Raw genomic sequence first — 13,639 nt, 5'->3', positions numbered from 1 at the left:
TATACATTGGAAATACAACAATTTGTTTGCTTTTATTTACACCGCAAAGCGCAAATGGGTATAATAAGCTCACAAATTGCGTATTTATTGGGAGTTTCAATTGTTGTAGCAATACTACCAAATCAGAGCAGCGGGCTGCTCGTACCAAAACTAATTTTATGTGTCGATTGTCGTTTAAAATTAGACAAACGTGCGTTCATTACATGTTTCACGGCAGAGTAAAAAAAAACTCAATTTACAATTTTGATATGCTCGTTAAACTTTCACCGAATCTATTACTTCTTTTGACAGTTTCAATAGGCTGGCAAAATCATTTATTAGTTTAAATACACATTATCTGATATAAGACAAAATTAACACCTGTTTGTTGCTTTTTTGTCGTCGCTGTCGATATCAGATGATAAGCCCGATGATGTACTGTTGGCGCCCGAAAAAAAGCGACAAGAACAAAAATTTATTTATTTTTCAAAGTGGCCGTGGCGCTGAAAGGCGAAACTGGTTGCCAACCAGTGGTTGGCTTCATCTGCAACCTAAAAGAATTGTTGTAGCTAATTTTGGACATATATTTAGAGCCGACAAGAAGCAGCTACACATTACAAATGAGTGCAGAACAATATGAGCCTCATAGTATGAACAACTGCTGGATAGTCACATCATCTAGAGATTATGAGTTTATTGTAAAATGTAATGTTCGGAAAAGGTCAGGTTTGACCTGATTTGAACCTGATATGAGTAAGGTTTATTTCAAATCAGTTTTTGTACTTGAATTAGCTAAATATAGTTCTGGTTACTCCAGGTCAGGGTCAGGTCAGGCCTGAAGTTATCGGTACAAAATTTCAGGTTGACCTGTACCTGAAGTAAGAACACCTGATTCGAAAACAGTTCAGTTTAAGTTTGAACCTGAAATCTAATACTCAAGTTCAATTAAGATCATGTTCGGGTGAGACCGAAATAATTCAGGTCGATCTGAACCTGATCGGAGCCTTATCTTCTTATATATTACCATCGTATGTGATGTGATGTGACTTTTTCTTTTTGCCACATTAAAAAAAAATTAATTGCTTTGCGAACACATTGTTAATTTCCATAGAGATATTGCAAGTACAATAAAAAGATCGATTTGCGGCATCGATACAAATTTACCACAATCGACTTAATTAAATTAAATTAATATCATCAGGTGTGCGATTATAATAATCTGTCTCAGGTGGATGACTTCCCATGATATTCATGTTATTTTGGAGTTGTATATTTCATTATATTTGATAACGGCGTCGGAACAAATATTTTTAACACAAATTCGATAGGTGAACGTGTATGTCTATCTGAAAAATACTTGTAATTTAATCATCATCATTCAAGGGGTTTATTGTATATAATTTGATAGAAAAATCGCTGGGTAATAGAATAAATTTACATAATAACAGAGATATGCGATACGAATATTGAATTGTTTGCTCAAAACTTATTGATAATCACGTTGTTTTCATATTATTAATAAATCTACTGGAAAATGTAATCAATTTTGCTATTTTTATCGTTTTCATTTTATGAATCTTTTTCAGTTTATTATTTCCCGTTAATATTTCAATGTGGTGTGGAGCAATATTTACATGTTTTGTTGATATTATTTATTTACATTACAATGAACCTGATGTGTTGTTATAATATTGTTAGCGACTGAATTCGGATAATTCGGAAAATTCGTAGAGCAGGTTTCTAGCACTGTCACATCACAAAAATTTATGTCAAATAAAGGTCATATATAATTACAAAATATAAGGAATTATCACATTTTTGTTTTATGTAGGATCTGATATTTCTAATCGGGAAATTATATTCGACCATTCGAGTTTGTGGGACGACCACTGGAATCTTTCCTTTAACAAATATTTTAATTCTCTCGACAGTTGTTTTCATCAAATTGGTATCAATTGCATGAAAATATGGAGTTATTTTTAACGCTCAACCAAAAACTAATAACGTTCGTTTATTACCATTTATTTCTAAACCCTCAGATTCTAACACGCAAATGTGTCCATCACATCAGTTTGTATCAGATGCATATTTCGTACGATTTTATGTAGAATGTTACACCAACGTTCAAATTATTCAAAATCCTTTAAAAAGGCTCAAGAAAAAAGAAGAATACAATAATAGTAGATTATTCACCTCTGTCCACATGTTTATTTAGACACTCGGGGAGTTATTGCATGAGCCGAAGGCGAATGTTATAACCCCAAGTGTCTAAATAAACATTTGGACAGAGGTGAATACGCTATTTTATCTACCGACTGCGAAATAATAGCACTTTTTCACTGCTATTATTTCACCTAGGTAGATAAAAGAATTTTATCGCATGCGCGGTGTGATTCCCCGAAAAAATTATTCACCTAGGATATATAAACAAACATTATACTTCTGTAACTTGTCAAAGTGTCATTCGCATATCTTGTTGTCTCGTTTTCGCTTATGCGATAACAAAGAATATGCACGTATGACAAGCCGTCTCGGCAAGCCTCGACCGCCTTGTCATACGTACATAATATTTAGAAGAGGCTCAATTTAATACCACAAAAAATGGTACGTACTCACTAAAAGCCAAATTTACTCGCAAACCTTCCACTTAACCAGTAAAATTATTAACTTGGTGGTTTTCAGTTTAATGAATACCCTCTCTAGCAAACAAACTTCGGTTTTACGCAGTCACAAATGTGACACTGACTTTTTTTGTAATAGTTGCCGTGCCGCGCTTTTTTAAAAGAAATATCGATGTCACACGAAAAAGACAAATTTTGAACTTTATTTCATTTTTCAACACAAAAAATGACATCGCTGCTCATATTTCATTTAATTTATTTTTAAAAGTGTATGACAGTATACATATTTACGTGTTACGGCATGTTTCGTTTTCATTTACATTGCCTAATCACGTAAAGCATTGTACTTACGAGGTTCCAAGTTGTTATTTGACAAGTGGCGAATACAGCCCTCCCCTTCGGGTCGGCCTGTAACACCCCACTTATCAAATACACAACTTGGAACCTCGGAAGTAATATACTATTACCACCTTAATTTTCCCAGTTTGGTTGCTAGATTGGTTTAGTATTTTGAAAATTTATCATTAATTTACTGTAAAAATTTTATGCAGGCGCAGAGCGTTTTTTCGAGTGTAGCTTAGTAGAAGTGAAACGGTCTCAACTTTCAAGTGTTTTTTATGAATTGTGTGAATTCGAAAATATTTTTTCACGGAAACCTATTTAAATAAATCACTCTTTTTCGCTTTTTATAGCCCAGTCTCTGAAAGTTTCCAACTTCATCTCCAAGGTAATCGTTTTTTTTTAATTCAACAGATTTGCGTTTGAAAAAATTGAATTCTCCGCGCTAATTTGCCCACCAATTCTGCTTCTATCAAAAATTTCGTTCTTCATGTCGAAATTTTACAAATTACACAATTTATACGTAATTTTGTTCGTTATTTCCAGTCTATATACAATACGTCTAAGCTCACGCCTCAGACTTTTTTTTTATTTTGATTACAAAGTCCTCAAAAAATCTCAGGATTACTTTCTCACAACTTTTACATTATTACTAATTTTTGGGAAAGTTTTAAAACAATAAACAATTAAAAAAAAATATATATTTTGCAACGATGAAAAGGCTTGAGGCTTTTTAGAGTTGTACGGCAGTAATATACTGTACCATGTTTTTTTGTTGCTGAGAATGTTTTGACGTCATTCTGAGCGTCAATCCAACTTCTACTGTGATAAAGTAGCATCTAGTGCGAAATACTTAGTATAGTCAAATAATTTGTAATACCACGCATTGCATCACCGATTCTTTTTCGTTCATCGGACAATTTCGAAATCTGATACCACCCCGTAGTGCCGGGGATATTATAAATATCTTGTGTACTCAATTTTCTTCCGAACATACTAATCGGTGTTTACACGTCGAGGGCTTAATATAAACCGCAAAATCAATTTCAAGTACTAGCACGCGCTGCAAATGAATTGAAGTAGCAACAGAAATCACACTCTTCTCTTTCCCAATATGAATGCAATATTAATATTGAACATATCATTTAATAACAAGAATTTTTCCCTTCGAAATTCATCTTATATGACTGCATTTACTATACACACATAATACACATCAATGGCCTTTTCATCACTTAACAAATATTATATCTACTCAACCTTTTATGCCATCATCCATGCTAAAATTTTCATTTATAATATTTTTTTCATAAAACATACCACCTTTTATATTAAATTTTCAAAGTAATCGTTTGAATATACTACACATTACAACATTACATTCCATATAAAATGGTTACAAATGCAATATGAAATTTATAAAAAGGACTTGTAAATACATAAAATGTTGGAGAGGAGAAATGAAGGAGAAGAAGTAAAAAAAAATTGTCGAAGTAGTAATACTCTGCCACTCATTCGATATGAGAAAATGATATCTCAAGCCCACTTCATGGTATTAAAATCAAATGAAAAGATTTTCGATTTAAGTATACCAGCCATAAAGTTGCAACGGGATATTCATTTGCGCGGAATTGTATAAAATGTATATTATATATACGACGAAAGCGTACCAGGCCGCTAAGAGAACTCATTATATTGGTTACAAACCATGCTCAATTTTGAGAGGAATTATACTTTAATTTCAAAGTCGAATGAATGGTGACATAATTTTTAAGTCTTTGATTACACTTGATGATGATGTTGGTGGAATGGAATTTTTTTTGTGAATAACGTTTGTAGGGACAAAACGTAGATTATTATTCGCTGGTTGGAACAGAGAAAGACAAAGGTAGAATGCTAGACATTCATCTTTCGGCACCGATATCACCAGAAAGGACACCGGTGTCATATGATATGATTTCAACGTTTCTCATAATTATGTATGTGACCACAAATACAATTCATTTTTTTTCAAGATTTTTCTCTCTCCCGAAATGTAATAGATACGTACGACACTAAAAAGAAGCGAATTTGATATGAGATCTTTGCTTGCGAATTGTTAGGAGATATCAATACGATACATTCGGCAATCTATTTTTAACTATAGAACTGTTGCGACTGATTTACAAATTACACGATACACAAATAAATAAAAGGAACACAAATAATGGAATGGAATGAAATGTATACGGGAGGAAAGCGAACGTCTGTACAGATTCTTTTCAAATTCGTTAAAAAAGACCGCATTGAATGCAAGATGCAACATTGTGTACAGTTTAGTTGATCAAAGGAATTATATTTTCAATTCGAATTTTATTGCATTTCTTTGTGGCTGCTTCCGACTGCAATTAGTTTTAGTCGTCGCATTATTGTTACATTCGCGCACCCTTAATAATAGAAATTTTGCGACGATAAAACTTAAAAAAAAGAGATTTTTTATAAGAGACTCGTCTGATTCTTAAAAACAAGGTTACACATAGCTAGGCATTGGTATTGGTAAATCAAATTTCTTCTTTCGACATTTTATACCCAACCATCACTAACCCTAACACCATTAGTGGCACGAAAATTGAATATACTCGTGATGCCCTTGAAGTCTCTCGAACTGAATAGTAATTCATTTTTGAAATTTCTACTTTGTGCTTTGTCTTTTGAGCAATTTTATTGAATGTATACCGTTCACCCCTATAATATTACCGTACACGCACATAAATATTATATACAAAATCATAACATGTTAGCAGTGCAAGCAGTGTATTTGATTCATGTACTCGTTAATTCATTTAAGCATGTTATTCACATTATTTAAAGGCACCTCTTTCATCCACATAATACCAAATTAATTACTTACACATCTTGATCAATCAAAAACCATAACTTCTTTTTGTTGTACCAAAACAAACATCTGGAGAAGTGGAACCCTTTGCGCACAATTTTTTTGTGTATCAAATTTTTGTATTGTTGATTTCATATTAAAAAATCGACGAAATTTTTGATCTTTGGTAGGGCATCGTAGTCATTTTTATGTCACTTAAATTCAATCTCTTTAGATGGTCAGAAGTAATCCACTATTTTGAAAACTATATCACACATACGACTATTCATCTGTTATCGATAACGACGACAAAAATAATGACAAGCTCTTGATAATATGGTCCTTTATATAATAAAATTCATGTTAAAAAATTGAAGTACAAGATTTGAAACCAACAGATTAAAGATACCTTGATCTATGGAAGTAATAGACCCGATGATAATACTGGTCCGATGCTTGCCGTCTGTAACAGGTTAATACCACAAAAAATGGTACGTACTCACTGAAAGCCAAATTTGTTCGCAACCTTTCACTAAACCAGTAAAATTATTGAACTATTAAATACTTACTTTGATTTATATATCTTCAACGAACTGACACAAAATCTTTAGTTCGATTATTTTATCATGTGTTTTTTTATAGAAGACGACGACTGACTTAAAGCTGGTTATTTTTTTGTCTGCGTGGTATAGGTCTATAACAGATGACTGCAAAAGTAAATTAATCAGCCATTATTAATTCAGACACGAACTATACATACGATCGAGGTTAATGTCACCAACTGAATAGGATGATGTGAAGGCAACTCTATAGACATTCCATTTTTAAGGACATATCAGCAGCCTATCAGACTTAAAAACTCCTGAATCAAAAGGTGTCTTTAAGTCTCAAGAGATACATATAATTCTAATTTGCAAGATTACATACTATCCTTCCACCAAAATTACCCTTGTCAGACAATTCTATATGTATTTTTTTCTAGCGATTATATCGCATTGGTAACGTCCTACAGTTCACTCAAGCTTCATAATTTGGGTAGTTGCAGTTTGTACACACTGAAATACGATGAATTTGTGGTCAAATGTCGAGCCTACATTTTGGCGAGATTGAACTTACAGTGAACGACATCTCAAATGTCTCACTGTCATTTTTTTCAGAGAATGTCATTGTGAATTTGCAATGACACAATAAAATTCTCAGAAAAATTTGACAGTGAGACATTTGAGATGTCGTTCACTGTAGCATCAACTCAGATTTGCATACTTTGAGGCGTGGTTTGAATATCATTAAAAGCCGGGGTCCAGACTTTATTTGTTAATGGCTATAATAGGCTGTTAGTGAGGTGTCATAACAAATTCAATTTATGTGAAATTTGGAAATTAACGATCGTTTGGTTATCAAGTAAGGGATTTTAAGGGGTAAGGTGAACAAGTAACAATCACCTTCACCGATGTTTCTTTAGTAATTTCCCACGATTTCAATTTGAATTCGACCCTCACTATCACGTATTCCTCGTTGATTTTTGTGAAACCGCCGATTTTTATTTCGCATTTATTTCTACTTGCTAAAACATTTATTAAATTGGACTATAATTGCACAATTACCGGCGAAATAAAATGACGATGAAAATACCCCCAAAAATAAAATATTGATCAGTTCATTGCAAATAATGAATTGAAAAGAAATTAATAAGCGAGTATATTTTCAATAACCACCAATGAATTACAATTTATGGGAAGAGTTTATTTTTTAAATCAGAATTTTTTTTTTTAATCCATTGATTGTGACTGAACATATTCAATAAAACACATAATAACTGGAAAATTGGCACTGAAAAATGCTTTCCATTTGAACCACACACCATTATGCATATATAGCCATACACGCCACATACGGGAATAAATCACTGAGCGTAAAAAATTTACTTTTACGTTTCGACGAGTTTGTTAACAAAACTGTTTTACGAATATGGAAAAAAATTGATTATTGCACAAAGCAAAAATGTAAAATTGAAATCTCTTTTCAGTAAAATCTAAAAAAAAATTCCCACATTAAGTTGTGTTAGGTGCGAATTATTTTATGCTTGACTTAGAAACCGAACTGACATTGTCGTCCTTGTATATAAATGCATTGTTGATGTGGTAATAATGGGACGAGCATTCATCTTTACTCTTTGTTAGTACTTGGGCTCAATAACGCATTGAAAGTAGGTGTATGTTTGTGTGGCGTTGACGGTACAAGTTTTTTTTTTTAATTTGTTTATTTTTTGGATATTTACAAGTTTATTAAAAAAAAGGTGGCTTTCGGTTACAAAGCCATTCAGGAAGTTTATTATTCAGAAAATATAACATTTTTGACATAATTATCGGTGATAAGAAAGGTAAAATTTGTTTGATTGTCGGCGTTAAGTGTTAAAGTGGGATTATATGCTTGAACACTCTTCTTCATCACCTTTTCTGCATCTCAGATAGATTGACGAAAAAATAATAATGCATCAATGGAACCCACTTACTAATTGAATTCGGCATAGTGTTTGATGTAAACACCAAACATTCGCTAAGCCAATGCTGAAGTGGTCGTATGAGAGATGGGATATCATACATATTTATCGGAAACTTGAATAGAGGGGACAAACTATACCGAAAATTGCGTTTTGCCCCCAACAAACAATGTTAAAGATGTTGCTAAATAGTAGAGCAAAATTTTCTGTTTTTTGGATTAGAAAAATTGTTAAAAGGATCGGAGTTGTAATTGACTATATTTTTAAAAGGATTGCAAGAGGGCCAGGTGTGCAGACTGATTTTATTTAAGGAACCAACGCACTTCAAGCAAAAGTGCTTCTAGTGACAGCTGCCAAATAAAGGACTATTTTGTATGAAAAATGTTTCCAGATTTTTTTACAGTGCCAAAATTTGTTTGATACACTGTCCCGTTACAGTACTCTATCACTCATGCTTGAAGTGCGTTGAAAGAACTGATTTTTTTAGATTGATTTACATTTAAATTGACTAAATTTTCTCAAAGTGATTGACCTACGACTTCGAAATGATAGCTGAGCTTATCGAATGAAACCCAAACCATAGATGCAATGCAACGACTTCTTATCAAAAACAGCCCTATTACAAATAGGTAATAAAGGAGCTTTGATCTGGGTTCCTGCTCCTCAATCTATCTATCCATTATTTTACGAGATGAGGTGGGATACTTTGTACGTTTACATCCTTAACTCCACCTGGAACTTGATACAGGCCTCAACTATGATTTATTCTGTAATAAATCTACTCGACTCGAGTAGATTTATTACAGTAACTTGACTGAGCAAACCGTAACAAAAAATTGCTATAAAAGTATCACTTACGCGGCAACGTTAAAATTATATTTTTTGTTTGGATAGCAAATGAAAATAGCTGAATACTTTACGCAGGTATGACTCACTCAACTGTACACATGTGTCTATAAATTTAGCTGACAGAACCCAATTTTTTTTTTCGTTTGAACGAATAACATGGTTTTTCTAATGATCGGTTGTAATAACATCTGACTCGAAAATAAATTTTTCATTTTATCGTTACCTTTAGCGACGCAAAGTCGAGCTACAAATTTTTAATTCAATTTGAAGCTGCGAAAATCTTTCATTTATTTCACGTCTAAATCAATCCCCTTTCGTTTGCACATGCATCGGTATCGGTACACACATGATATATTTACATTTTCTTACATCAACATTATAACGTAGAGTCGATGGATTCACAGAATATTTTCTTCGACATATTTTACGAGTCGAAATATTTGAAACACAAGCACCACCATCAAAGGTAAGCGGCTCGTTCAGTTTTGTGTCTCTCCGCAATTTGGTGTTCCACTACTTTCTTTATTTTTTACGCCACACATCGGCTGAAATCAGTTTATGAAATTCACCGAAAATATTTTCTTTTTCTCTTTCATAATTTCCTCAATCGTAAAATTCATCTCGCTATATTCAGACTTCAAATGTACTGTACGCTCATGGTTTTTGTATTTTAATATTATGTTCATGATAATCAACATCCAGTTCATGTTGTGTTATACACGAACTGTACGGATTTTTTTCTTCTCTCTAATAATTGTTACCAACCCATTTTTGGTGATGCGATGAAATTGAAGCTCTCCACTGGTGGAAAGTAAAAATAACTTTTTTTCTTCTAAAATTTTCCTTTGAAATATGCTTATGGCATAATGTGGGTTAGGTATTTGTTTGTAATCTTCAAAATTCTTCTTCGTTTTTTTTTTATAAATAACTGGCGTGGATATAAATTTCGTTGGAAAATATTCGAAAAAATAGAAGAAGTCTCTCGAAAAGCTAAGAGTCTAAAAATAAATATTTAAAAAAAACTCAAACTAATGAAAAGAAAAATATGAGAAAATTTGAAATTAAAAAAATTATTTCTGGAACAGAAGCAAAATATGATGATGGCCTGAACAAATTAAGTTATACGATGGAGATGAACAAAAAGAAGAAGAAAAAAAATCGGGAAAGAATTATTTTTAGAAATTTTGTTGGAATTAGAAATTTGGTTCTTTGTTTGTTTACAGTTGAAAGTAAAGTAGGTTGGCTTGGCATGGCAAGATGTGATACGGATTTTTTTTGGATCGTGTGCATGTTTTTTTGTTTTTGTATGTATGATGAAAGTTTCAGATTTGTGGGTAGTATTCTGTAGTGGTTGTTGTTGGTGTTTTTTGTAGGAAAATACATGGATCGATCAATTGCTCAACAGACCCTTTTATTGTACAGATGGTAAAAAATAAAAATATTTCTCGTAATCAAAATAAATCCTTACAAGATGTAATTATTTATTTATAAAGTAAATTAAATTATAATTAATAATATTAGAGTATAATCTCTAGTTTCTCTTTTACAAAAATAATTGCACTTGTTGATGAATGAATTTTAGGTAAGTTAAATTGTTTTTTTTCTATCATGTGCTGATCTTCTTTTACTTTTGTTACACCTCTCCAAGGATTCGATGGTCTGAATAAAATTGAGAGAGGCGATCAGAGTCTAACCCATATATTTATGATGACGATGTTATAATGTACAATTGGGATTTTTGATGTTTGACGTTGTTTGCTGTTGTTGTTGTGCTGGTTCTGATGGTAATTAGAAGAATGATTAAAATACTTAGAAGCACTTGCGGTGGACAATTCCTGGGCCGGATTCGTCGTATTCTTCCTTTGAGATCCACATCTGTTGGAAAGTGGAGAGGGAAGCAAGGATGGAACCACCTGTAAGGTAAAACAAATTTAGTAAACATATCCCACTGCGTTGTCATTTCTTTGTTCAACTTACCGATCCATACGGAGTATTTACGTTCTGGTGGGGCAATGATTTTGATTTTGATGGTTGATGGGGCAAGGGCTGTGATTTCCTTTTGCATACGATCAGCAATACCTGGGTACATTGTGGTGCCACCAGACATGACTGTGTTGGCGTACAAGTCCTTACGGATATCAACGTCGCACTTCATGATGGAGTTGTAGACTGTTTCATGAATACCGCACGATTCCATACCCAAGAAGGATGGTTGGAAGAGGGCTTCTGGGCAACGGAAACGTTCATTACCGATGGTGATGACTTGACCGTCAGGAAGTTCGTAGCTCTTTTCCAATGAGGTGGAAGCAGCAGCTGTGGCCATTTCTTGTTCAAAGTCAAGAGCGACATAGCAAAGTTTTTCCTTGATGTCACGAACGATTTCACGTTCAGCTGTGGTGGTGAATGAGTAACCACGTTCGGTGAGGATCTTCATCAAGTAGTCGGTCAAATCGCGACCAGCCAAATCCAAACGGAGGATGGCATGGGGAAGGGCATAACCTTCGTAGATTGGTACGGTGTGAGAGACACCATCACCAGAATCCAATACAATACCAGTGGTACGACCGGAAGCGTACAAGGAAAGTACGGCTTGGATAGCAACATACATGGCTGGTGAGTTGAAGGTTTCAAACATGATTTGTGTCATCTTCTCTCTGTTGGCTTTTGGGTTCAATGGGGCTTCGGTCAAAAGAACTGGGTGTTCTTCTGGGGCTACACGAAGTTCATTGTAGAAAGTATGATGCCAGATTTTTTCCATATCGTCCCAATTTGTGATGATACCGTGTTCGATTGGGTATTTCAATGTAAGGATACCTCTCTTGCTTTGGGCTTCATCACCTACATAGGAGTCCTTTTGTCCCATACCGACCATGACACCTTGATGACGTGGGCGACCGACAATGGATGGAAAGACGGCACGTGGAGCATCATCTCCAGCGAAACCGGCTTTGCACATACCGGATCCTGTGATAAAAAGAATGAGAATTCGTTAGCGATTTTTGCATGGCGCGCAGCGAACAGTTTTAATGACGAGAATAAAAAAACGACATAACGTGACGAAAAATCGGATGAGACGTTTTTGAAATTGAAATTTTATTTTTTTCAATTTTTAAATTGAAATCAATTTTTGTAACTTAATCCAGTTACCATTTGCAATTTGGATTTCCGTTTTCTTCAATTTAATTTCTTTTTTATGTGTATGTGCCACAATATTTGGAAAAAGTGAGAATTTCTAATTCAATGATCGGCTCAAACTTTTAACGAATGAAATTGCATTTTCAAAAAAATTTCACTTTCATTTCACAAAATAATCCACATTGGTGCTTGTAATCCAAATGATAATCCAATGTCGCTATGAACTGACAATTTCAGTTAATTTCATAGTTTGAGAAACATTTAATTCACATTTTCAAAAATATCCACAAAATGTTGTTAATCCAATAGCCAGTATCCGTTATTGGTCGTTCATTTTTCCATCAAATTAAAATAATTTTAATCCATGAATGAATGCACTGAATTCACAATTCCGCGTACAAATCCAATTCAATTAAAAATACCCACCATTGTCTACAACGAGGGCAGCAACATCATCGTCACACATTTTGTTAAATTTTTGTTGTGCGTCTGATCACCACAAATTAGAAACTTGGAACTGTGTCGTGACGAGAAATGTACCTTACTCTTATATACTGCGGGAGCCGAACAGTCAAAAATAGATTGTATGTACCGATCCGTATAAGGGAAGGACTTCTCGTTATGTTTTGCATTTATGATTATACATATTATAGATAATAGAGGGAGTATAAGCGGGACGCTAAGTATGGAATTGTAGTGCAAGAATTTCAATTCGGATTTGAATAGACCTCGCTAATTGAGATTTTCTGTAATTTTGTGTGACATCTTAATATTCGGAATTCACTCTAAACTAATTGGATCTGTTTATTGACACCGATTGTTACGGATGAATAATAAATATCAGCCAGGCTGGATACAATGGAGAATTGAGGAAATAGCTATTCGCGCAACATGAATAGTTACACTTTTTTACAAAGGCATAAATCGCCATTATTCGACTGTTGTACATTCGCGGAATTTAGAAAACCAACACATTTTCTGTTTTGTGTTTTACTGGTTTTTTGTGAATTTTTCATTTATGGAGAAATCATAAACTCAAGTAAAAAACATGAACAGAAAATGTGTCGGTTTTCAAAATTCCGCGAGTGTAGACAATAAAGTGTTTTCCTTTGTAATTGTTTTATAAGCTCATTTCAAATTTGTTCATTTGACTCCAGTCACTACCTTCACACAAGTAAAAACAACAATTTTGGAAACAGAACGTAGAGTATGACTAGATTTGTCTAGATAGCTTGATAAAATGTGTTTGGACTGGACAGTCATCACGTACCTTATAATACCACACGTTTTACAGATCTCCGTGAAATTAGGGTTAATATTTGTTAGCTAAGTTGTCATAGGAATCTCCAACAATAGTGACAT

The 13,639-nt window shown here is 33.6% G+C and overlaps 1 protein-coding gene across 1 annotated transcript; it reads right to left on the bottom strand.

Annotated features, from left to right (window-relative positions):
* Window positions 1-10,593: 10,593 nt before the first annotated feature.
* On the bottom strand, window positions 10,594-12,857 carry LOC119073565 (actin, muscle). The gene is made up of 3 exons (XM_037179121.1): window positions 12,704-12,857; window positions 11,120-12,106; window positions 10,594-11,055 (listed from the first exon to the last, which is right to left on the bottom strand). The coding sequence occupies exons 1-3, from the start codon at window positions 12,741-12,743 to the stop codon at window positions 10,952-10,954; spliced, it is 1,131 nt and encodes a 376-aa protein (XP_037035016.1). The 5' UTR covers window positions 12,744-12,857; the 3' UTR covers window positions 10,594-10,951.
* Window positions 12,858-13,639: the final 782 nt, after the last annotated feature.

Source organism: Bradysia coprophila, unplaced genomic scaffold (assembly GCF_014529535.1).
Source record: "Bradysia coprophila strain Holo2 unplaced genomic scaffold, BU_Bcop_v1 contig_138, whole genome shotgun sequence".
NCBI lineage: Eukaryota > Metazoa > Arthropoda > Insecta > Diptera > Sciaridae > Bradysia > Bradysia coprophila.
Note: the sequence above shows the minus strand (reverse complement) of the source record. Positions and strands in the feature narration are given on the sequence as shown.